A 27,219-nucleotide genomic window follows, 5' to 3' on the forward strand; every position below is an offset into this window, starting at 1 on the left:
GGTGTTGGCTTCCTGAGTGTATCCACACTGAAAATTCTTCTAGCTGTATACTTAGGACCTGTTTGTCTTCCTATGTTCATCTTCTTATATACTTCAGTAAAAAAGTATACTAAATTAGATCTTGATTTATTTTTGTTTGTTTTATAAAGATTGACTTTTAGTATATGTATCACCAGCCCTTTATAGAACTCATTAGATAGAATAGTCTTTCAGTTGACTCTCTTAGTTGTTATAGGTTAATATGGTTGACTGTTCTAGTCGTTATAGTAGCTGACCTAGAATGAGTGTTATCTTTAGGAGAATTTTTTTTTTAATGCCAAAAAACACATAGAATTGATTTTTGATCAGCCCAAATATATTTAAATGAGAAACTAAGGCCTGCTCATGCAAAGCCCATCTATGAGGGTCCTCTGTTTCTCTTACTCCTTCCGTGGGCTGTAAACCTTTGCAGTGGGAGAACCCACTTAACACTAGAGCTGCTTGCCTTTTTGTTGACCCTTTTAAGTGAGCAACCTTTCACATAATATTTGTAGTAAATGTTGATGCAGGTGAATGATAGTCATGTAGCATAATTCTGTTGTCCCTCCCCAACCTCTTCGTTTTGTTTTAGGGTTTTTTTTTTTTTTTTTCGGTTGTTGTTTGTTTTTGTTTTTGCAGATCTGTTCACAGATGCTGCTGAAACTGAAAAAATGGCCCAAAGCTTGGAAGATTCTGAAGGAGTTTATTTTGTTCCATCTTTTAGTGGATTGCAGGTATTTTTTTTTCTTAAGTTAATTGCAATTACAAACATTTCCCTTTTCTTGTTGTTTAGTTACTCATTCATGTCTGACTCTTTTGTAGCCCATGTACCGTAGCCCATTAGGCTCCTCAGTCCATGGGATTATTTTGGCAAGAATACTGGAATGGGTTGCCATTTCCTCCCCCACAGGATCTTCCCACCCCAGGGATTGAACTCGCGTATCAGTGTTTGCTGCATTGCAGGCATATTCTTTATTGCTGATCCACCTGGGAAGCCCCTTCCCTCTTCTTACTCACAATTAATATTATATCTGCCATTCCCTTACCTGAAACTGTGAGCACTGAACAGAACTAAGGCGGGGAAGGTACTTTCCAGGGCTGAGAAGTTGTGTTTTTTCTTTAATGATTATCAAGCTTTGTTACAGTGTGTGTTTTTTTTAAAACAGTGTTTTATTTCATTTTTATTTTTGGCTGCACCATGTTGCATGAAGGATCTTAGTTCTCCAACCAGGGCTGAACCTGTGCCCCCTGCATTGGGAGCACAGTCCGCACCACTGGGCCATCAGGGAAATCCCGGAAGTTGTGTTTTGATCTGGCATGAATTCCACAAGAGGGAAGAGCAAATTCTCCTGGCTTCTGCTCAGAACTCCATCTCTGTGGAAACTGAGTTGGCAAGTTTATCATAGAACTTTTACATAAGACCCATGGTTACTTTATCATGACCAAAAATAGCCATTTCTCAGTGGGGGAAAATAGATCAGTAAATTGGCATTCTTTACTTACAGGAGGTATACCACTGAGAATTAGAAAAGTAATGTTAAGGTATATACTACACCAATATTTTTCAGTTGTTTATAAGTTTCATTAACATTTTTTTTTTAAATCAGACTTTCTTTTGGTTAATTGTTGTGGTGTGGGATGTTGGTTACTTTGCCTAACTAAAAAGTGAACTCAGTAAAAGGCTTGATTTTATAATATTTAATTTTGTATTTAATTGAAAGATCTGTGATATTGTCTCTAATTTTAGCATATTGTTGCAAAGACTTTTAAAAACTGTTTCCAGGTGTAGTATTATATAAACAATATAAACAAAATTCCTTTTGCAGGTGGGGAGGTGGAATTAGTCCTTTTAATACTCCTCTAAATCTCTCCACTAAATATTTTCTCTTTCTAAAAATAAAAATTTCTCCTCCTTCTAGTCTATTCCATACTCAAGCAATCAGTTACAAGAAACCCCAAATTTAAAAGTTTGGATGGGGACTCCCTTGGCAGTCCAGTGGTTAAAACTCCCCACTTGCAGTGCAAGGGGCATGGGTTTGATCCCTGACCGGGAAGCTAATATCCCTCATGCCATGCATCATAGCCCAGAAAACATAAGACAAAACAAAACAAAATAAAAGTGTGGATAATGTAGAATCTGGTGAAAAAGAATTAGATAGAATTAGATCCAGGGTAGTTTTAAATCCCTAAAATTACCATATTTTCAAACTAGAGTTTTAAACGAGCATTATTTTAATATCTGTGAGAATTTCCTTCTGTATACTTTATCCTAAAAGACTAAGAGGTTATAGACTACATATAGAGATTGTATTGCATCTTCTTCAGAGCAGTGCGAGGCACCTGATGATCATCCATGCTAGGACAGGGAGTGCAGAATATTTGTCTGATTGAGGTTTGAGGGGGAAGATTAGATGAAGAGTTGTCATCAGCAAAGGGAGGGTTTAATTAGTTGACTGTGGATTCTTCCCTTTTTGAAAAATGTGCTGTTGGACCTTGCTGTGACTATCTTGGCAGCTCTGTCTTTAACTTCTCAACCAACTGATATCCCTGTAAAAATAATATGAAAAATATAATTAAAAACCCCAAAGTAACGCTAGAGTCCTAAAGATTAGACCCCACTGTCACTCATATGGTTTTTAATTTTGTGTTGCTCACAGAGTATCCCTGCCCTGCCTTGCGTGTAAACTGGCCATGTGTTGAGGTGGGGTGGGGGAGGACCACAGGACAGTTATTTCCTAATGTAAAATGAAACTCTGAATTGGAAACTGAAAGTTAATTCAAACAACAATAGTGCGTTGATACTAAGCTGTTCGGAAAATAGTGGGGAGATCACTCATAAGCTGCCAGCATCAACAACTAGAGAAAATGCGGGTTAGGAGAATGGAAGGAAGGGTCATGTGTCTGTGATACTGCCTTTGATTTTAGAATACTGTTACAACTGCAGATAGTGGAAGGCAGGATATTAAAGGCTTCTGATAACCTCAGGGGTGTCAGAGAAAGGGACAGCCCTTTCTTCAAGGACAGACGAACTTGTGGGACAGCCACAGTAGGGAATGGGCCAGAGGGGCTAGAGCATGGGGTTGGACACTGGGTGGCATTGATTGGTGCAGCCACTGTGGCTTTGTCTAGGGAGGGGGTTGCTAAACTAGAGCATCACTCACAGGTATCAGAGGCAAGCATCAGTCATCATTTACTTGATGCTAAAGTTACTGTGACGTTGGCCGTACATAGTAGAGTGGACAGGACCTTGAGCTAAGTGCCAGTCTTCAGCAGATGAGTAGGCACGCTCCAGTGAGTGTTCTTAGATTTGCAAGGAATGGGCTTGCTTACCTCCACTCCCCCAGGAGGAGCTGTCTATTCACACACTCCTGAGCATTGGGAATGGAAAGGAGTTAGCAGCTGACTTGGTAATTCTCAGTGTTCTTCTCTGTGGTTTCTGTCTCTCTGTGGTTCTGCTTTTTTCTTCTCCTTACCAGCTTTGCTCTGTACCCTTTCTTCCTTATAGCTTCTGTTTATTGTCATTCATATCCTTCAACTTTCTGCCTTTTCACAGTTTGGAAATAAATACAGCCTTCTTCCACCTCGTGCAATCTTTTCCCATCAGCTCCCTCTGAAGAGTTTCCTCGTTCACATTTCCAGGGGAGGAGTCTGATTGGGTTTCCTTGTGTTTTCAAGCCTTGGTAGACTTTGAGTCCGTTGTGTTCATACCCTGCAGTTGTGGTGCTAGCAGTGGGTCTGGGGCTTAAAACATGGCTGCTTTAGGCAAGGATTCAAGTGGTTTGCTATGACCTTCTCTCCCTATGGCCAGCAGAGACTGGGAACTCCCCCTCTAGTTCTATGATCACTGCGACGTCTGAGCCATGGAAAGGGAAAGGGAGATAAAGCATGGTGTTGATACAGACCTTAGCAAACGTTGACAGCAGAGGTATAGTGGCCGACAGTGGTCATGGAAGACTAGAACAGTGTCCTCCTGGTCCTGGGGTGTGGAAGCCTGAGGACCTGCCACTGAATGGCTGTGGTTGAAGCCATTTGTCCAGCCCAGAGCCAGGCTTGTTAGAGCAACCAACCACAAAATCAGTGGAAGACACATCTCAGAGTTACTTAAGGGTTAGGGGAGTTGATTTACAATGGAAGGGAATCTTGAGAAAGCATAGTGAAAGAGTTATGAAGAAATTGAGTAGTAGTGGGAAGGATTTGAATAAGAAATGACAACTAAAATTAAAATTGTGAGAGGATGTCCCTGGTGCTCCAGGGATTTGGACTTCACCTCCCAGTGCAGAGTGTATGAGTTTGAACCCTGGTCAGGGAACTAAGATGCTACATGCCTCACTGGCCAGAAAAACACCAAGACATAAATATTAGAAGCAGTATTATAACATATCAATAAAGACTTTTAAAATGGTCCTCATCAAAAAAAAAAATCTTAAACTAAAAATTGTAGTGGCAGCTAACCTGTGAATATATACTGTGTCTTGGGCACTGTCATAAATTCTTCACATGTGTTGTCTTATTTAACACTCAGTAACTCAATAAGTTACACAATTGCACTCATCTCACACGCTAGTAAAGTAATGCTCAAAATCCTCCAAGCCAGGCTTCAGCAATACGTGAACCGTGAACTTCCTGATGTTCAAGCTGGTTTTAGAAAGGCAGAGGAACCAGAGATCAAATTGCCAACATCCGCTGGATCATGGAAAAAGCAAGAGAGTTCCAGAAAAGCATTGATTTCTGCTTTATTGACAATGCCAAAGCCTTTGACTGTGTGGATCACAATAAACTGTGGAAAATTCTGAAAGAGATGGAAATACCAGACCACCTGACCTGCCTCTTGAGAAACCTGTATGCAGGTCAGGAAGCAAGAGTTAGAACTGGACATGGAACAACAGACTGGTTCCAAATAGGAAAAGGAGTACGTCAAGGCCGTATATTGTCACCCTGCTTATTTAACTTATATGCAGAGTACATCATGAGAAACGCTGGACTGGAAGAAACACAAGCTGGAATCAAGATTGCCGGGAGAAATATCAATAACGTCAGATATGCAGATGACACCACCCTTATGGCAGAAAGTGAAGAGGAACTCAAAAGCCTCTTGATGAAAGTGAAAGTGGAGAGTGAAAAAGTTGGCTTAAAGGTCAACATTCAGAAAACGAAGATCATGGCATCCGGTCCCATCACTTCATGGGAAATAGATAGGGAAACAGTGGAAACAGTGTCAGACTTTATTTTTTTGGGTTCCAAAATCACTACAGATGGTGATTGCAGCCATGAAATTAAAAGACACTTACTCCTTGGAAGCAAAGTTATGACCAAGCTAGATAGCATATTGAAAAGCAGAGATATTACTTTGCCAACAAAGGTCTGGCTAGTCAAAGGCTATGGTTTTTCCATTGGTTGTGTATGGATGTGAGAGTTGGACTGTGAAGAAGGCTGAGTGCCAAAGAATTGATGCTTTTGAACTGTGGTGTTGGAGAAGACTCTTGAGAGTCCCTTGGACTACAAGGAGATCCAACCAGTCCATTCTAAAGGAGATCAGCCCTGGGATTTCTTTGGAAGGAATGATGCTAAAGCTGAAACTCCAGTACTTTGGCCACCTCACACGAAGTGTTGACTCATTGGAAAAGACTCTGATGCTGGGAGGGATTGGGGGCAGGAGGAGAAGGGGACGACGGAGGATGAGATGGCTGGATGGCATCACTGACTCGATGGACGTGAGTCTGAGTGAACTCCGAGAGTTAGTGATGGACAGGGAAGCCTGGCGTGCTGCGATTCATGGGGTTGCAAAGAGTTGGACACGACTGAGCGACTGAACTGAACTGAACTCAATAAGGTAGAGAATACTTGCATCATTCCATTCTGAAGCTGAGGAAACTGAGATTTGGAGCCATTCTGTCACTTGGCAGACAAAGATTCTTTGGACAAGAATCCTTGTCTAAAGCAGCCATGTTTCAAGCCCCAGACTGGCAGCCTCACACAGCCAGTGAGTGACACAGCTAGCTTGTAGGACTCTGAAGTCCAGGTTCTTAACCAGTCTGCCAGGCTGTTTCCTGATGTAGCATAATATATTCTTATAATGCTAAGACAACTAGAGCCCGAGGAACTTACTTTTATGGTCTAGATTGACAACGATAAGAGACATGGGGGCATGAACCATCCTGCAAGCCCCCAGGAAATTAGGCTGAAGTTCGCTGGGGACAAGGGCCTGCTGGGGCAGGTAGTCTGTGCCCCAGGCAGGAGTCTGCGGGTTTTGCTCAGGGGACCACACAGAGCTTTGCTGAATCCTGTTGTTCCTGGTCTGTTGATGGTTCTGGAGAGCTCCCTTGTTGGGCTTGGCAGTGACAGATTGGAGGTGCGGCTGGAAGCTGTCTGCCCTGGCAAGATGTGACCAGGCCTTTTCAAAGGACCTTGTTTTTCCTGTTTTATCATCCCAAATAGAGATTCAGTTGGATTAACAAATGCAGGGACATTGTAACCTGTAAAGAAATTTTTAGGTTTCCATGGAATTTATAACCCCTCAAGTTGGCTTATTACTAATGGTAAAATATGTTCATAGCTATTGGTACAAGAGTGATTTCAGGCCAGTTCTATCAAGATTTTATGTGGTATATTGGAAGAAGTCATTTTTATGCAGGAAAGAAACCGTAGGAAAGGAATTCCCTGACAGTCCAGGGAAATTTCACTGTCAGAGGGTGGGTTCAATCCCTGGTGGGGGAACTGAAATCCCACAGGCCACGTGGTGTGCCCAAAAAATAAAAATTAAAAAATAGCATACTGTGCTGTACTTGGTCGCTCAGTCGTGTCCAACTCTTTGCGACCCCATGGACTGTAGCCCACCAGGCTCTTCTGTCCATGGGGATTCTCTAGGCAAGAATACTGGAGTGGGTTGCCATGTCCTCCTCTAGGGGGTCTTCCCAACCCAGGGATCAAACCCAGATCTCCCACATTGAAGGTGGATTTTTTACCATCTGAGCCACCAGGGAAGGCCTAGCATACTACTAGGGACTAATTGAACTGGTTGAGTCTGACCCATCTTTGTTTTACTGTGTTCTGTCATTTGGTATATACATCAGCTCTATTTTGTGTCAGCTTTTACTGTGTAAATCACCAAAAGGTATTAATGATTGTGGAAAATTATCAAAATAAAATCACAGGAGGAGGAACATCTAGGTCATGGTAAAGATAAGACATAAAGCAGAATTTCTTCAGTTGAGACATTAGGAAAAGTATTGTTTGTTCGTGGATTCAGCAGATTTGTATTGATCCCTTGTGAGGGGCAGGTGCAGTGCCAGGCCCCAGAGATACACGTGAACACATCAAATGAGTTTCTGCCTGTCATGCTAACAGTGTAGCGGGGAAGATGAAGTTTCAACAAACACAGATACATGTGATGATAAACTGTGGCACGTGATATGATGAGGAGTTACAGGATTCCATAAAAAAGTAGATGGTGGGGAACCTGATTTAGTCTCTGAGATTAGAAGTTTTCCCAGAGGAAGCTGAGCCAAATTGTGGAAGGGGAGTAGGATTAACTAATAGGAGGTGTGGTAGAAAGTTTTCCAGGTAAAGGTGTGTCAGGCCCTGAAGTTAGAAGGTGCTTCCGGGCACCATTATTTCCTGACAGCCCCAGCCTGTCCCTCCATCATGACCTTGTGTAGGTGTGTTGAAACAGTTCTGCCTGTTTCCTTCAGAGACGGCAAGCTCTGACAGGAACTCTGTGTTTCAGTCTCCTGTCTCAGAATCGTCTTGCATTTCTGGCGATGCGAAGAAGAGTCCAAACTTCATCTGGTGAATGCCTAATTCCAGCTCAAGATTATGGCCTTTTCAACGCAAGTGTTAGGTTGAGTCATTTCTGATGTTAGTCAGTAATACTATGTAAACTAAGAAATAGAGTTCAGTTTGAAAGTCTGACACTATATTGGATATAAATTATGACACTGAAAAACACATTTTTTTGCATTGTGGTTTTATTGAAGTCTTAACTTAGTATCTTCAAAAAGCCTTTCTACTTAGCAGACAATCTCAGTGTAAACACTTTACAGTTGGAGAAAAGGGGAAATACTAGCATTGCTTTACATGTATCTAGCTAAGCATTTCATAATTTATTACTCTGGGCTTCAAACCCTTTTCTTTGTAGAGGCGCAAACAGAAGATCCGACTCACAAATCTAATATCTGTGACTCAAACTTGCTTAAGTCCTATCAAAAAGTTATTTGAATAATTGACGTAATTTGGGGGCTGTCGTTTATGTTAAAACTGTCTCTAAATAAGCATTCTTTTCTCCTAAAATGGCTATATTTTTATTGTTTTAATATACTTTCAAGTCTATAGATATAATTTAGAGCAATAATTGTATATTCTTACTGTCTCTTACTTTAGGCTCCATTAAATGACCCCTGTGCATGTGCCTCTTTTATGGGTTTGAAGCCTTCCACCAATAAATACCACCTTGTTCGAGCAATATTGGAGTCTATAGCTTTCAGGTACCAGAACCTGCCCTAAACTACCCCCTCCTCACAGAGTATTGCTATTTCCTTTTATTAATTTCTACTAAACTAAATTAAAATTTTTTCTTAATTTTAATTCTTTATACCTTTAGTTTAATTCATACTGAATATGGCCCAGCTAGCTCAGTCAGTAGAGCATGAGACTCTGAATTCATACTATATGATATAATCTGTTCTTATTGCTCTTTGCTATTTTTTTGCATCTTTTTTCTGCAATTAATAGTACCAGTACCACTTTAGATTTGATATCTGAAAATTGAATGATTTTTAAAATATATAATTTATTATGAATAAAAAATTCAAAATTTGTACTTTGAAAAGTTTTTGTTTTCTCATTCATAAAGGAGAATTCTAACTAATAATGCTGCTGTGATACTCAAAGATTGATTCACCAAGACTATTCTTTCTGTATATTTCCTTTGGTCTTTTTGTTATGAGTCAGGTGTAGCTTATTAAAATTAAGAATGCAACTGTCATGAATGGATCTAATGGAACACTTGTAATGTTTACCTTTTCTCTGATTATAAAATCATTAATTTTTATATTTTATGATTTTTAAAAAATGCCATTTATGGTGTGTCATCCATACCTATTAAATGGATACTTGCTTTACATTTGTATTTGCAAGAATGGTAATAGATTAAATTAAATTCTGAAAGAAAAAGTATGTTCTCTTGTATCACAGTGAAAAACAGAAGGCCCTGAGTCTCTTGCTTATTTGAGCATCTGTTACTGATGTCCAGTTAGCATATTTAATGTTTTCTTTTGCATATTTTATAAATATCATGTAAATAAAACCACAGTTTTTACTATTCTAGATTGGAAAAAATAGAAAATTATTATGATATGAATTGCCTCTAAGTAGTTTCTTTGTTTTTTAACTAGAAACAAACAGTTATATGAGACGATGCAGAAAGAGATCCATATTCCTGTAAGAAAAATCCGGTATGTACACTTTGTTTCTAAGAGATTTCATTAGAAATTAGAAATTAGTGCTAGCTGCTATTGGTATTTTCATCATTAGGATTATTCAGGATTTCAGAAAGAACTTATGCTTACCTTCTTTGCAACGAAATTCTTGGTCATAGGAATTTGGAGAGGACGGAAAGCTAATTTTGGATTTAAGGAAAATATAGACCAATATGGAATTTGAGAGGCTCTGAGCACCTATATCGGAGAAGGCAATGGCAACCCACTCCAGTAGTCTTGCCTGGAAAATCCCATGGACGGAGGAGCCTGGTAGGCTGCAGTCCATGGGTCGTTAAGAGTTGGACACGACTGAGTGACTTCGCTTTCACATTTCACTTTCATGCATTGGAGAAGGAAACGGCAACCCACTCCAGTGTTCTTGCCTGGAGAATTCCAGGGACAGCGGAGCCTGGTGGGCTGCCGTCAATGGGGTCACACAGAGTCGGACGCGACTAAAGTGACTTAGCAGCAGCAGCAGCAGCGGTAACACCTATATGTATATTATAAAAATCTTTAATGTTTCTTTTTTGAGTGTGTGGGTATCCTTTTATTATGGAAGCTTCATGTATTTTTTGCCAGAATGTCCAAATGAATTTTTATGTTAGCTTAGTTCACTTGGTCACTAGTCCCAGGACAAGCCGGGCAGGTAGGAAAATTGATGGCAGGAACAAGGAAAATGTTTAAAAATTGTGATCTTCAGGTCAATGCTAAGTGATATAATTTTGGAATTAAAAAGTTAAACTTTAAAAATAAAATCAAGGCTCTAAACAAAGATGTGTGGGTCTTTTTTTAAAAAGAATAATAATGTTTTTATGCTTTTGTTACAGTAATTTATCTCCAATATCTTGCTCCCCACAGGGCAGATGGAGGAGTTTGTAAGAACAGTTTTGTTATGCAGATGACTTCAGACCTGATTAATGAGACTATAGACAGACCCGTCCACATTGATATGTCCTGCTCAGGCGCAGCTTCTCTAGCTGGCCTTGCTGTTGGTATGTGTGGGTTTTATGAAAATGAGAACTGTCTTGCAAAACCATTTCTTACAGATAGCATTTCTCCTCTCAAAGCACAAAATTACACCAAAGATCTGGAAAGCCTTGGTGGCCATATACTCCATACATGCATGCCCTTCACTAATAAAATACTCCTATGACCCATACTCTGCTATGGTGGGTCTAGCTGCACCTCTTCTATTCTTGCTGCTCTCCTTCAGTGAGAAGTATGAGGCCAGGAAAATTAATTCTCAACTGCTCTGGTCTTTAGCTTGGGAGTCTCTCTGGGTAAACTTTCTGATTAGATAAGCTTGTCTTTGGCATTACTGTTGTTTAGCTGCTAAGTCCTATCCAACTCTTTTGCAACCCCATGGACTGTAGCCTGCGGGCTCCTCTGTCCATGGGATTTCCCAGGCAAGAATACTAGAGTGGGTTGCAGTTTCCTTCACAAGGGAATCTTCCTGACCCAGGGATTGAACTTGCGTCTCCTGCATTAGCAGGCAGGTTGTTTACCACTGAGCCACCAGGGAAGCCATCTTTGGTATTAGAAACCACTTTATTCTTCTACTTGTTGAACATTTGTCTAGCTCCTGCTACCACAGTCACTGCTGGGATTAAAGTTTAAATGACATAGTCCCAGTTATGGGAGTCTCCATTGGGAACACTCAGGCAAACCAACCCATTATTTTGCGATAAACCCAGTGAAAAGCTGCAGTATGAGGCAATAGGTGTAGGTTTTCCCAGAGGAGACAATGTATAGTTCAGTTTTGAACGGGTTGGCACACAGCCAGGTGAGGAGAGACTAGAGGGTGAGGGGTCCAGTAGTGAAGGCAGTTCGTGCAAAGGTCCTGGCCCATTCTGGTGCTGATGAATGAGAGCAAGAGGGGAGGCTGGGGAGGTACAGATCTGTCCAGTCACAGGGCCTCTTCATAAAGAGGAGTTTGGACTTGATCTTGAATGCATAGGGGAGCCACTGAAGAATTTTAAGCAGAAGGATATGGATAGATCTACATTTGAACAGATCGCTTTGGCAACTAGTGTTTTCACTAATTAGTTGGGAGGCCAATTAGAGGGTTCCCTAGGGAGCAGGAAGTGACTCTTCCTTGAGACTGTGGGAGTGTCTTCCTGTGTTCCTGTATGGAAGGGAGGAGCGTTTGTACAAAACAAGATATCTTACACTTAAAAGTTTAGGCTATTATTTATTAATTAAAGTTATGGACCGAAAAAGCATCAAATCAAATTAAGGTCATCTTAATCTTTATTCTACTAAAAATTTGTTATCTTGGAATAAAATTGAAACAGTTACTTTCATGTGTTCATTGATTGATGTTTGATTAATTCAAGTTGAAGAAAATAATTATCCCTTAAATTATCATTGTCATTCAAAAATGTTAGTTCCTCTATATATTTCAACTCTTAAGTTTAATATAGTTGATGTTGTTTTTAATAATTTCACATGCCTAACTGAGCAAAATTGGAACTATAATAAGAAAAATGTTCTAAGTATGTAAACAGCTCTTGAAAATTGGATAAATTAAGCTTATCATTACAGTAAGCCAAATGCTCATAAGCATTCCAGTATTGTTTATAAGGTTAAGCAAATTGTTCTACACTTATCACCATATGAAACTAAGTATGTCAGATTCTCTTGAAGCCAGCTACAATCTGAGGTATAGCAAAGAGGTGGACATGACTGGGCACACACTACTACTAAATAAAAAACACAGGCATATTATTCTCACACATAACATAGTGACTTTAATTGTATTTACTTCATCTGTATTTAATTTCAAAACAAAGATACTTTACTAGCTATAGGGAGCAGTTTTACCTTCTTGGAAAATCTGAAATTTCTTTTTTTTTTTTTAAATAATGATTATGTTATATTTATTTGGCTGTGTCAGGTCTTAACTGTGGCATGCAGACTCTTAGCTGCTGCATACGGGATCTAGTTCCCTGACCAGGGATCGAACGCAGGCTACCTGCATTGGGAGGGCAGAGTGTTAGCCACTGGACCACCAGAAAAGTCCTAGAAAATCTGAAATTTCTGATTGGATTATTTCTCTCTCAGAAAATTTAGACATGAAGGCTATGTAGATTCTCTGTATTTTCAAAATTCACCCAGAAACTGGGTGTGTTCAATACATATTTAATAAAATAACTCTTAAAAATATGCAAGAGTTAAAAAAAAAAATATATGCAAGAGTTGACTCATTGGTAAAGACTCTGATGCTGGGAGGGATTGGGGGCAGGAGGAAAAGGGGATAACAGAGGATGAGATGGCTGGATGGCATCACCGACTCGATGGACGTGAGTCTGAGTGAACTCCGGGAGATGGTGATGGACAGGGAGGCCTGGCGTGCCTGCAGTTCACGGGGTCGCAAAGAGCTGGACACGACTAAGCAACTGAACTGAACTGAAAAATGTATATGCCTTTAAGTGTAAATAATAAATTCTGAAAATAAGAATTTTAAGAACATATTTATTTTCATGACTAAATTTATCCAATTGTGTAGTATACTAAGAAAAACTATTTCTAGTCTTTTAATAACTTCTATAAATTAATATCTTTAAATACAATTTAAAATGCTGACTTTGTAAATAGAAAGAACGTGACCTGACAGAAAACATTAGAAGAAAGCCTTGCATGAAATGTAATAGTTTTAAAAAGAAAGTATTTATTATATTAATTCCTAAGTTTGAATTTTGTGCTTATCCTAGGGAATTGCTTCTTACTTCCAAGATATATGATAGAAATCTTAATTTAGGGAATTCCCTGGTGGTCGAGTGGTTAGGATTCAGTGCTTTCATTGCCATGGGCCCGGGTTCAGTCCCTGGTCAGGGAATTAAGGTCCTGTGCAAGTTGCGCAGCATGGCCGAAAAAAATCTTAATTTATCTTTTTTTAAGAATTGTATAAAAAGAAAGTATACTATTTCTTACTTGGTTTTTTTCTTTCTTTCTTAATAGCTATTCATGAAATTAAATGATGGCAAGATATGGTTATTCTAGAAATGATTTGGTGCCCTTCCATACAGAAATTACTCTGCTAGTTAGAAACCAAAAGATTTTTGTTAAATCCTAGTGTATATTATTCCCAGGGATAGTCAATCTAACAAAGTTCAAAGCAACAAAACTTTTGAATTGTGCTTTAAAGTAGTGACTGTTTACCTTTGCACCAGTTCACAGAGCTTTGTAGGTAAACTTTTTGGGCTCATTATTTGCCTTCAAACTTGAGAATAAATTTTTTCATCTATAGGGTTTTGGAGTGACAAGGAGGAGCTAAAGAAACTGAGGCAAAGTGAAATGGTTTTCAAGCCCCAGAAGAAATGGCAAGAATATGAAGTGAATATGGGGAACTGGGTCAAAGCCGTGAAACGCTCCATGAATTGGTATAAGACGTAATCCTGGTGGAATGACTGAAACCACAGAGGGCTGATCATCGGAGGGCTGATCATCGTGATGTGCAGCTGAGACAAAGCTCAGGAATAACAATGAGACCGACCCTGACCAAGAAAAGACTTAAACTGAGCTTTGCAACCCCAGAGAAAAAGCACTGCTTTTTGTAAAACAAAACAAAATACTCATTAAAAAAAAAAAAAATGTAAACCTTGGTGAGAGATTATAAGGTAACAATACCTCAGAATTTCTGAATCTTCGTTTTGTACCAAATTCTAAAGGACATTAGCCATTTCCAACCATGTTTTGAGTCTCACGGGGCCTCCTCCTTTTTATACCGCGCCCAAATGAAATAATTGTTTACTGTCTGAGTTAATCGTTCCAGGTCAAGCATCATTCATGTTTTGTTCCAAAATGATGTGGAAAGTGTTCCCTTAATTCTTTAAAATTGAGTGAGCTACTCAAAGTCCATAGAGATAAAAAGAAAGAAGATGACTGAGGAAACGTGGAATTTTGAAACATCAGTATTTTTTGTTTAAAGCCGTAATTGTTCAATGTTGTATCCAATAGTAACTCAATATGTCTCTCTCAGACAGGCTTATTTGATGGCCAGTTGTTTCCTTTATTGAGCTTAAAGGCGCTGCCTTAATTTTCCCTTGTTTAAAAAGCTGAGCTTTTTTTATATATTGCAAAACTCTGAAAAAAAATAATTTTAGTTAATAAAACCAAAAAGATTATCGATTCATAAGGAACAAGAAAGTACTGGGTTGGCCAAAAGTTTCCATAACATTTTATGGAAAAACCTGAATGAACTTTTTGGCCAACCCAATACTTCTCAGATAGCATTTCTTTCAAAAATTTCTGGCTGACGTATAACATCTCATTTTTTATAAAATGCAGGTGGTAACTATAAATCTTGCCTTTCTTCTCTTGTTCTTTTTGTTGAGATGCTAGTATAAACATCTTTTGTTTTTATTAAGTGCCTAGTTGACAGAGCTTCCTTTGAAGACAGTGCCCTAATTGATCGGCGACTCAAGAATTGCCTTCATTGGGATATTTTACTTGTGTGTTGGTGTCTTATTTTAGTCCAGTCTACTCATCTCACCAAGATCCCTGCTGATGGGATGGGAATGCAGTTGTGCTAGTGACTGCCCCTCACGCACTGAGCCAGAGATCACAGGGAGGATCAGGGAGAGGTCTCCATTGTCAAACTCTCTTTATAGAAACAAGGTTGAGGGGTGAGAGTTGTGAGAAGCTTCAGGCCAGGTGTAAAGTCATCCTAAGACAAGTTGATCACCTTCCAGCATGTTCTCATGTTATTTGCCCCTCCCTACTTATGGACTGGGTTCCTTTTTTTTTTTAATTGATTACAATGATCAATTAAATATAATTGATTTACAATGTTGTTAGTTTCTGCTGTACAACGAAGTGAATCAGCTGTCTGTATACATATATACATATATCCCCTTCCTCTTTGACCTCCCTCCTTTCTCACCCCATCCCAAGTTCCTTTTAGATTTGTAGCAATAATGTATTTCCCTCTTAGGCTTTATCACGTAAAGTCCTACAGTTACAGAGCTAGCTGCTAGATAATAATGTAATTAAAGAAGTGACTATTTTTTTTTTTCAATTTTAAATTCATTTATTTTTTAACTAAAGAATAATTGCTTTACAGAATTGTGTTGGTTTCTACCAGACATCAACATGAATCAACCATAGATATACGTATGTCCCCTCCCTTTGGAACCTCCCTCCGATCTCCCTCCCCATCCCACCCTTCTAAGTTGATCTAGAGGCCTGGTTTGAGTTCCAAGTTGTACAACAAATTCCCATTGGCTGTTTATTTTCCATATGGTAATGAAGAAGTGACTTACAGAATTTTGCTGTTGCTATCACATATGTCCATTTCAGAGACCAATAGCGAAGTGAAAATCGCTCAGTCGTGTCCGACTTTTTGCAACTCCATGGACTATACAGTCCATGGAATTCTCCAGGCCAGAATACTGCAGTGGGTAGCCTTTCCCTTCTCCAGGGAAACTTTCCAACTCAGGGATTGAACCCAGGTGTCCCTCACTGTAGGCGGATTCTTTTGCAGCTGAGCCACGAGGGAAACCCAAAATAGTCATAGTGGGAGACAGAAAAGATCACAGATATTGGATTTGGAAATATTTTTGTTAAACGTTGGTGTTTTGTTTATAGTAATAAATCAGTTCCCTTATGTAGATAATATTATTTTCATTCTTTCTGTTTTTCAAATTTTTTTTTTTTAAACAAACTTAGTGACCAATTAATAAGCTTTCTTACAGAAGTCATTTGAAACCTGCTCTGTTGTTTTGCTGTTCCTTATTGATTCTGCTTCGCAGAGGGTATGATTTCCATAGGAAATAATTGTCTTTTTGTATTAAGATATAATGCATTGAAATAATATTAACACAGTCCATGGGGTCGCAAGAGTCGGACACGACTTAGTGCACTGTCTCTGTCTCTCAAGCGTGTGTTAGCTTTTTCATTTTCCACATTATTCTTTCTTATTATAAAATCACAAAATAAAGGAGAAATATCTTTTAGTAATGGGCACAGGAAAATAATTTTGAATATCTTTGACTGGAATTGAGCATCTCCTCAAAAATCACTTTTTTCTTCTGTTGGTTTAGAAGCTAATCTTTTATTTTTAGTATTCCTGGCTTTTTTCTTAGGAACAGAGTTTATTTAATCTTTTGTCAGATTTGATCTAAATCACAAATGTGACCACATTGGCTTCTGTGGTTGTAGAAGCTGTTGATTATCAAAATCAATTGAGCAAAAAATTGTCCCATCTTTCTAGTTTATTTTTCATGTGTATGCTGATAATTGAAGTTAAAACTATTTCTGTGCTAATATTTCTCAGCATGTTTTATTTCCTCACTATGGATCTATCAGATAGTTTTAGGAGAGCTGCAGCTATCTTGTCAAGGAGGAGAATCTTACTGTACAGTCCTTCTTAAAGTGGTTCTAAACGCTTTTATACTCTAGACTTACGGATTTTTAAATTTTTAAAATATCCAACCATGCCTTAGTTTCTCAGCCTCAGCATCATTGACATTTGAGGACAGATAATTCTTTATTTTGGGGTGCTGTGTATTATATGATGTTTAGTAGCAGATCTCTGAGCTTCACCCTCAAGCATCTCTCTACTTTCTATGGCAAAATGTCTCCAGCATTCCCAAATGTGCCTGGGAGACAAATTACCCCAGCTGAGAACCCCTGAGGTAGGCTGTTGGAAGAAAATTGAAGACTCAGTGAATGCAGAGTGTCTGTCCTCCTCCTTTCCTCTCTGCTTCATTGTTACCTTAGGAAAGGTTGTTAGCAAAAAGAAGTGATACTGTCTTAAAATAAATAGCAGTTCTTCTTTGCTGCTTAATAAGGTGGGGAAGGCCTGGCATCCTGCAATTCATGGGGTCTTAAAGAGTCCGACACGACTGAGCGACTGGACTGAACTGAACTGAAGGTGGGGGAAAATGTCATGTTGTAGTTGTCTTCTGCTTGTTTTTACCCACCTACCCTCACCCTCATGTCTGTATTCTCCGTGGTCTTAATGAGTGGGTTGATGACTTCAGTATAGAATTAATGTAGCAGCCAGATCATCTTTGATTTGATCTGCCTTTTTGTTTCCTTTTCATCTCTGAACAAAGGGGATGAGTTCTCTTTTATCTGCCTTTGAGCAAGCCTCTACCAAACTAGAAGTTCCCTGCAAGCAGAACCCATGTCTGCTTCCACAGAACTTAACTCTGTGACTTCCTATTAATGGGGTGAATTTTTACTTTGTGTTTATAAGTGCAATTTTTTTTTACCTATACATTTTATCCTTGATGTTACATATGTGTATTGACAGGGAACAGCTTCTGTTTGTTACAGTAAACTATGTTTTCTTGAATTAAGAAGGACTACTTTATTATGGACATGAGTTTGAGTAAACTCCAAGAGTTGGTGATGGACAGGGAAGCCTGGCATGCTGCGATTCATGGGGTCGCAAAGAGTCGGACACGACTGAGCGACTGAATTGAACTGAACTGAACTTTATTATGAGAGCTATTAATAGTATCTTCATACTGTTTATTTTAAAATTCTTCTTATGTTTATATATTTGCATATCTATTTGTGTAGGGATACTCATCCATAAATACACATGTTAACTTTCTAAGGTACAACTGAAACTTTTTTTTTTTTTTAACTGAAGCCTTCCTATTCACAGGTTTTGTGTATTTACCTGCAGATGACTAACACATAGAATCTGAGGAATGCCAAACACTCTCATGTTAGAGGCAAGAACCTTCAGAAATAGCCCTTTTTGCAAGGCATTTATACTGAGGACCAGTCTTTAAAAATAATTTAGCCCAGGAGTTTGGCAGTAATTTTAAAACTCTTTGAGGAGGGCCATAGCTGGACCCTGGTGTTCCTCAACTTTAAGTGATTTTAAATAATCTCAGAGATAGCTTAGAAGGCTTGAATCTACCCTGGAGGATTCTGAATCCCTTTGGGAAATTTATATTCTGTTTCTCAATTAGAATTAAAAGCCTGAAATACACCCTGGACCAATTTGGTCCCATAGTTCTCATCCTGCATACCCAGGTCATCTGGTTCAAACCAGCCTAAAGGGATAGCCCCAGAGAAGCCAAACAGGCCATGGAGAATCACATTGTTTTTTTTAAAGCTGTGGATCCTCATGGCTGTAAATACGTTGGCACCAGCATCTGTTGTGAATCTCTAGCCATTTTGTCACCATACTCCCATGGGACCCTTTCCCCTAGAGGGATGCAGGGATGATCATGGGAATGGAAATGATAGAGTCCGGAACCTGCCAAATAAGATGTTTTTAAAATTTGCTATTATTCTATTTTCCACTGTCTTTCCTCCCCACTTTACATTTGGTTTATTAAAACGGCTGTGTCTGTACAGATATCTCTATTGTTAAGGAGATACATGATAAGACTTCCAATTTAAATGAACCATATCTTTACAAGAAACTGCCAAACTGTTTTCCAGAGTAGCTGTACCATTTTACATTCCCACCAGAAATGTATGAGCGATCAACTCTACTCACCAGCATTTGATGTTGTCACCATTTTTTACTTCAGCCACTTTGATGAGGATGTGGTTTACTCAGTGTGGATTGAATTTGCATTTCCCTGATTAATAATAGTGTTGAACATCTTTTCATGTGCTCTTTTGCCATCTGTTTATCTGTCAGTGAAATGTCTGTCCATATCTTTTGTCCATTTGCTAATTGTGTTGTTTGCTAAATGAGCCATATCTTTAAGGGAATATCTTTTTTAAAAATTAAAAAATAATCAGTCCAGTGACTTAAGTCACTAAGTAGCATTTTCAAATTCTCCTGGGCAAAAATGTACATAGTATTTGAACATGATTTTGTAATGTACTGAGCAGAAAAACTTTCATATTCTTTTCATACTCATTATACAATGTGATGCTAATACTATATAATAGCAAAATAGTTTTTTTTTTTTTTTGCAAAATAGTTTTAAAGATACGTCAGAATGTTAAATATACAAATACATGTCTTGAACATAGCTACCATAATGCTAAAATATTCTTTATTTTAAATAAGCTGACTTGTGTAATTGTTTCAGAATGATTTTGTGGAAAACTAATTAGAACTTTCCTATTTGTACAAGACAGTTATTATAATATCCCAATTCATCTGTATCAGTAAATTTATCATTTTATTTTTCTGATGTTCTTTATGAACTTCATAGTTTTATTAAATAGTCATGGAAAACCTCACAAATCATTGTTAAGATCTATAGATGAAATTGAGAATGCAGAATAAAAAAAATCTTTTTCATGTATATGTGAATTTTCCCCTTACCTTTTTGTCTGTTTTTAACTTTGGATTCATTGAAAAATTTTACCTGGAAATTCTTAATATTATTTCCTGTTTTGGTTTCTGCACATTAAGTATGTCACAGAAGAATAAGCATATGTTAACTTCAGTTGTGACTCAAGGTAAGTTTGGTCTCGTGTTTTCCTTTTAACTAGAAGAAAAATTGGGGCTTAATATGATTAGAGAAGAAAGGTTTTCTGTAACTCTGCCTCTTTAGATACTGTTCAAACTTGCTCTATATTCTATTTTCTTGCACAAAGGAAATTGCTAGAGAAGAGATGTAATTTTTTTGTAGTGGGAAAAAGATGATACAGTCTCTTGTGAAAATATACTGTATACTTAAATGTTTAGGAAATTTTTAAAATAACTGGAGAAAACAATTTCAAAGGCTAATATGATGGAATTAACCTAGGAGCTCTTAAAAATCCATTGTGAAAATTATTATTAAAATTATTTCAAAAGTTACAATAAAACAGTGATGATCTATACATATTATGTATTAAAGCCATTTTTATTTAATGTTTCTCTGTTGCTTCACATATGTACACATAAATAGTGATATCCCGATGATCCTGGTGGAGGAGTCATCAGACAAATCTAGATTCTATTCCCTGATGGAAGTGGAGCCTGGTTCATTCTGCAGTAGGAATTTTGAAGGATGATAAACATTCAGTTATTAGAAGAAAGGAAGGGGTTTGTTTTTTGTTGTTGTTCAAGTCATACTAGTTTGATAAAGAGGACAAGGAAGGGGGAGATACATGGAGCTGACTTTTCTGAAATTCATGTGACTATAAATTACACTAAATAATATAAAATTATTTTTAAAGAATGTGACTGTAAAAGAAATCATAGGAAAAATTTAATGAAAATGATAGGGAGTAATAATTTTTTTCCCATTTAGAAACAACCCATTAAGAGGTGGAAAATATAAGGCAATTATCGTGTGTGTGTGTTAGAGAGTCGCTCATTAGTGTCTGACTCTTTGGGACCCCGTGGTAGCCTTTGTCCATGGATTTTCCCAGGCAAGAGTACTGGACTGGATTGCCGTTTTTCTTCTCCAAGGGATCTTCCTGACCCAGGGGTCGAACCTGCATCTCCTGCGTTGGCAGGCGGATTCCTTACCACTGTGCCACCGAGGTGGTTGTTGTTCAGTCGCTAAGTTGTGTCTGACTCTTTGATCGCAGCATGCCAGGCTCCTCCATCCTTCACTATCTCTTAGAGTTTGCTCAAATTCATGTCCATTCAGTCTGTGATGCTATCTAACCATCTCTTCCTCTGTTGTCCCCTTCTCCTTTTGCCTTCAAACTTTCCCAAAATCTGGTCTTTTCCAATGAGTGGCCACCTCTTCGCATAAGGTGGCCAAGGTACTGGAGCTTCGGCTTCTGCATCCGTCCTTCCAGGGAATATTCAGGGTTGATTTCCTTTAGAATTGACAGAGAAAGGAAGGGCAAATCAGGTGGGTTCAGTGGCTACACATGTCTAAGATCATCAGACTACTGACTTGGTGCATCGTTTATTGCATGTCAGTTTCACCTTAATACAGCAGGAGGGGAAAAGTCTTGCTACTCCCATATGCTATTGAGACTAGCAGTCTCTAGGTCACCAGAGTGCTTTTCACAAAAGGTGCACTCCAAGCCTCACTCCAAATCTACTGGAACAGAATCTGTTTAAAATCTAAGATTCCCTAGTATTTAGAATTTTTTTAAAAAAATTGAAGTATAGTTGATTTCTACTACTTAGTTTTCTTTTTATTTTGAAATAATTGTAGACTTACTGGAAAGTTCTAAAAGTATTAATAGTACACAGAGTTCTTCTGTCCCCCAGCTTCTCCTAATTTACATCTTACATAACCGTAATTGCTCAAAATGGGAAATTCACACTGGTACAGCAGTATAATCTACAGACCTTACCTGAATTTTGTTGGTTTTCCAACTATTGTCCTTTTTCTGGCCCAGGATTCAATCCAGTATCCCACATTTCATTTAATTTTTCTGTCTTCTTAATCTCCTGCAGTCTGTGACTGCCTAGTCTCTCTTTCATGAACTTCACATTTTTTAAGAACACTGGTAGTTATTTTATAAGATTTTAAATAAAATTTTATTATTTTATAAGTTATTTTATAACTGGCCCTCCATTTAGGTTGGCCAGATATTTTCTTCTGATTAGGTTAAGGTTCTGAATTTTTGTTAGAATCCTGCAGAAGTGATATCCATGGCCTCAGTGCATCCTACCAGGAATCAGTATGTCTTATTATTGTTGTTAACCTTGATCCTTTGGTGAAGAGGGTGCCTGCCAGGTTTTTCCATCATAAGTTTACTATTTTCTCCTTTGCAGTTAAGAATCTTGTTAGGAGGGACTTCCCTGGTGGTCTAGTGCTAAGACTTCATGCTCCCATTGCAGGGGGCCTGGGTTCAGTCCCTGATCAGGGAACTAGATCCCACATGCTGCAATTGAAAGTTCTCATGCCACTGCTAAGACCCATCGCAGTCAAATAAATAAATATATATATTTTAAAGAATCTTGTGAGGAGATACTTTTAGACCATGTAAATTTTCTGTTTCCCACCACAGTTTCACTTACTAGTTTTAACTTCCACAGATGCTTCTTGTCTGCAATAATGATTCTTGTACTATTTGCCTATTATCAGGAGTTTTCTATTTCCACTTCCATTATTTCTTTACATTTATTCATTGGAATTCTACTATAAGGGGAAGCTGTTGCCTGTTCTCCATTTATTATTCAATTACTTATATCATTATTGGTCACCTCTTGCCCCATTCCACATCCTCTTAGCCCACATTTTTATTCCAGTTGCAGCAATCCGCTACCCGAGTGTAACATGAACACACCTTACTTTACCATATCTCTGGTTTTCTGAGCTGGAATTTCTCTGCCTCCCAGCTTGGAATACTCATTTAAACTCATTCTGTCATTTTTCACCCCTGGTTAAGTCTGGAATGCTAGACAGTTGCTCCCATATGAGTAATGCATAAACAATGGGGTCAGGAGCCAGTGTATAAATATACCTCTCTCTATTAGTTAGCAGATATAATAGTTTGCATCTGCTAATCCCAGCCTCCCCCACTCCATCCCTCCCCTATCCCATTCCCCTTAGAAAGCACAAGCCTGTTGTCTATAGCTGTGAATCTATTGCTTCTTCATAGATAAGTCCTTGTGTGTCCTATTTGAGATTCCACATACAAGTGATGTCACATGCTATCTGTGTCCACCCATGTTACTGCAAATGGCGTTATTTCATCCTTTTTTTTTGGCCGAGAATATTCCACTATAGACAGGTACCGCATTTTCTTTATCTATTCTTCTGTTGATGGACATTTAGTTTGTTTCCATGTCTTGGTTATTGTAAATAGTGCCACTATGAACACAGAGGTGCTGCTATGAACACAGAGGTGCATGTATCTTTTTGAATTATAGTTCTATCCAGATATACGCCCAGGAGTAGGACTGCTGGATCATTATTATTTCTTATACCTCATGTGTTTAGGACATACCTCTATGTTTTTAGGACAAGTAAAATTTTATCCTAAAAATAATTTTGGGTTTGATATTAAGAGGTTACTTTTACTAATGATGACTGTGAAATCTTTCCACTGAACAAACCAAGTCATTCCAGAAATGTAATAAGGACAAAGTTGTGTCCCTCACTAAAGAAATTCCAGGGCTTTGATTCCACTCTGCCCTTTTAATGTGACTAAAGGCCATATAATAGGACTGTCTCTGGAAGACAAGGCCTTGATGTAACACATTGTTCTCTTAAGGGTTATTTCCTTTATCACTGGATGGATTAGATGTGAAAACAGCATATTAAAAAAAAAAAGTCATATCTGCAACTGCGAAAGTCTAGACAACTACGGATCTTTGAGAATGGCAAAAAGGGGTCAGGAAGGACCTTGTCACTCAGAGTGTAGCGTCTGATGAAGCAGTTGGAAATTTGTTGGAAATGCAGATTCTATACCCCACCTGGGACCTGCTGATCTAGAGTCTGAATTTTAATAAGATCTCTAAGTGATTCCTGGGCACATTAAAGGTTGAGAGGCACTAATCCAGGAGCCATATAGCTCCACCTACTGAAAGCAGTACCCAGCCCCAGGAGAGAGGAGCACAGACAGTTTGCTCAGGTTTAACTCTTAACAGATCTCTTTCATGGCCAGCAGGTTTGTTGGCCCACAAATTTACAAGTTTTTATTTATTTATTTATATTTTAATTTATTTAATTTATGTATGTATGTATGTCTCCTCTTTCCAAATGTGCTAGGCTGTGGAACTCATCCATTCAATAAAAACTTACTGAGCTTCCCTAAGGCACTGAGGATATTGTAGTGAATAGGATGTGTGTGTGTGTGTGTGTGTGTGTGAGTGTGTGTGTTTAGTCGCTTTTAAGTCGTGTCCGACACTTTGTGGCCCTGTGGACTGTAGCCTACCAGGCTCCCCTGTCCATGGGATCTCCCAGGCAAGAACATTGGAGTCGGTTGACATTCCCTTCTCCAGGGGATCTTCCTGACTCAGGGATAGAACCTGCATCTCCTGCGTTGCAGGCAGATTCTTTACCACTGAGTCACCAGAGAAGCCCAGTGAATAGGATGACAGACCTCCAATTTGCAAGGAACTTGCAGTCTAACAAGGGCTTCCCTGGTACTAAATGATACAGGATACAGGTACTAAATGAGTAATTGCAAGTTTCATGAATGTTAGAAAGACAATTTTATGGGCAAAGGGCTGGAGTCAGGAAGCTTTTCCAGAGAGTGTTGTTTTAGCTTAGATGAGAAAGCATGTGTAGATGAGGTGTGGGTGAACTGGGGGATTACTCTACACACAAGGAACACCTATGAACAAAGGAAGTTCTTTGGACACTTATATGTGTATTTCCAGTACCTTGCACTGTTAGTGTATAATAAGTGCTTAGTAAGTGTTTGCAGAATCAATAAGTGTTCTGTCATGTTTCAAACATCTACTCTCCTTCCTTGGAGATAGTGGATGCTTTATTTTCCTTTTCAAAGGAAATCAGGTCTTTTAGTGGGGAAATGAGAAGGAAGAGAGAAAGCTGACTGTTGTGCAAATTGCTAAATTGAAGCTGTGAGTGGGAATGAAAAATTGATTTACATGAATTTTCCTCCCTGAAGCAACTTGACAATTTATTCTGTTCTGGAGAATTTTCAGTTTTTGGCTTCAAAATCAAGCTGTTCCTTATTCTGAATTTCTTGGCCTGCTGTGAAACTAGCATTTAGTGTCTTTTACAGCATACCCTGATTAGATCATGGAAATTCACAGCTAGATCAAACCAGTATATGGAAAATTTGAAACCTGCATGCCCACTTTACTTCATGGTATCGGAAGCTGTTATGAAACACTGACTTTTAAAGCATTTTTTTTCAAAAGCACTATTATCAAATGATCATAATAATCATTATTTATGGAATACTTACTATATGTATTACATGTATTACTATATGTATTACATAGCAAAACCCTCATATTAACTCTACAGGAAACATGAAAATTGCCAAATATTAACAATTTCATATGGTTTAACTTAATATCATCTTCAGACTCTCACCTTAAAAATTTACAGAAGTTAGAGAATCACTGAATCCATAGCCTTACACCAATATTTAGCAGAGTTGTCTTCATAGATAAAGATTCCAAACATGTTTAGTATATACTTCATTATATATTAAATAAAGCAATTTTATTCAATTAAAAAAAATTTCAAGGTACTCTTCCTAAATTAACATCCACCACTCCCCCTCCCCCATTAGCCCAAGCACAGCCATGTGTCTATTAATACTTCTTGGATTATTTATACAGTATACTGAGGCGGTTTACAATCCAGCTCTCCTGCTAGACTGAGCTCCTTGAGGATGGAGGTTTCATCTGTTTTGCTCACTTTTGTATCTTTGTCCCTAGAGTGTTCGAAAAGTACTTAAAACCTCAACAAAATTTCTGTGGAAACTACATCTATTGATCCATCACTGAAAAATGCAAGGTAATGACTCCTTTGGGGCTTTTGCATTTTAGAATCAGTTCAAGGAGACTTCATTGGGCTTTCTTGACGCCTAGGACTTTATCTATGTACAATTATGCAGAAATTCTCTCTCCACTCCACCCCACCCCAGAGAAAGGTCCAAAGGTGCATTCTCACCTCCCCCACTTCCTTTAGGTATTTATTTAAATGGCACTTTCCTGCTACCTTGACTAAGCACTCTAAGACAGGCCATCCTTTAAAGCCATTCCTGGTCTTCTAGGTTTGTTCCCCACAGCATGTCCCAACATGTAACATAGCTTATATTTCACTTATTTCTTTTGTATATTATCTTTACCACCCCACTAAAATGTAAGTGAAGTGAAATGAAAGTCGCTCAGTCCCGTCTGCCTCTTTGCTACCTCATCGATTACACAGTCCGTGGAGTTCTCCAGGCCAGAAGAGTGGAGTGGGTAGCCTTTCCCTTATCCAGGGGATCTTCCCAACCCAGGGATCAAACCCAGATCTCCCGCGTTGCAGGCGGATTCTTTACTAACCGAGCCACAGGGGAAGCCCACTAAAATGTAAACTCACACATGATTTTTCAGATAGGCACAGAATGTATTATTAACATTGAACTAAATAAGACAGGTATCTGGGGGTGGGAGCTGCGATTTTCTCTTCAGCGTCCATGTGACATGGTGACCTGCTCGGTTTTGGATCTTACTTGCCGGTTTGTTGAAAATCTCACACCCTAGCAGTCTTTAACCCACTGTCTGAATAATTTACAGGGTACTGCCAACTTGGCCCCACACGTGGCCTCATCACTCGTCCCCTTGCCCCTCTAGGCTGCTCCCCCGGAGGTGACTGATCAAGTGACTGGGAACCGAGATGTGCCTGGGAACTAGGGACGCCCGTTTTCCTTTTTCTAAGAAAGATCGGGGTTTTCTTGCAAGGGGCCGGGGGGATGGGGGCGGATGGAAAAGTCAAGATTCCCACCCAGGCCGGGGGAAGGGGGAGAGGGTGTGGCTATAATTGTAGGCCTCAGGCCCTGTAACCTGCTCCGGAGGCGGCTGGGAAGCACGCGGCAGGATCGTTGTAGGCGATCCACTGAGAACCTCCAGGGGATTACCCAGGTACCCCGCAGAGTGCTTGAGACCCCGCTCCTCCACCTCGGGGGCCCCCTCCTCTTCTTGGGAAGCCTGGGGGCGGGGTTTGTTTACTCCGTGCACGCACCGCCAGCCTGGCCAATCCGTGAGGAGAGGCGCCGTACGTCATTCACCCAGAGGGCCAATCGGCGCTCACCGTGCTGCTCCGCCGCCAAAGCTTGCGCGGGGGAAGCGGGGCAGTGGCTAGGCCGGGCGAGGGCGGACGGAGCCGCCGGAGATTTCGGCTGCAGCCGCTGGCGCTGCTCGGTTCTCGAGGCGCGCCCCAACCCTTCCTCTTTGGGCAGGCTCGAAGGCGCGCGCGCGCGGTCG

At 39.2% G+C, this 27,219-nt stretch overlaps 1 protein-coding gene across 1 annotated transcript in view; it reads left to right on the forward strand.

Moving 5' to 3' along the window:
- GK5 (glycerol kinase 5 (putative)) overlaps positions 1-14,082 on the forward strand; it is an 85,559-nt gene extending 71,477 nt beyond the window's left edge. The window contains exons 14-18 of the mRNA XM_010858296.1: positions 658-752; positions 8,395-8,498; positions 9,408-9,467; positions 10,350-10,483; positions 13,741-14,082. Of these exons, the coding sequence (XP_010856598.1) occupies positions 658-752; positions 8,395-8,498; positions 9,408-9,467; positions 10,350-10,483; positions 13,741-13,886 (539 nt within the window). The 3' untranslated portion in view covers positions 13,887-14,082. The remainder of the gene's footprint in view (positions 1-657; positions 753-8,394; positions 8,499-9,407; positions 9,468-10,349; positions 10,484-13,740) is intronic.
- The last annotated feature ends 13,137 nt before the right edge of the window (positions 14,083-27,219 follow it).

This window comes from Bison bison, unplaced genomic scaffold (assembly GCF_000754665.1).
Source record: "Bison bison bison isolate TAMUID 2011002044 unplaced genomic scaffold, Bison_UMD1.0 scf7180017864384, whole genome shotgun sequence".
NCBI classification, from domain to species: domain Eukaryota; kingdom Metazoa; phylum Chordata; class Mammalia; order Artiodactyla; family Bovidae; genus Bison; species Bison bison.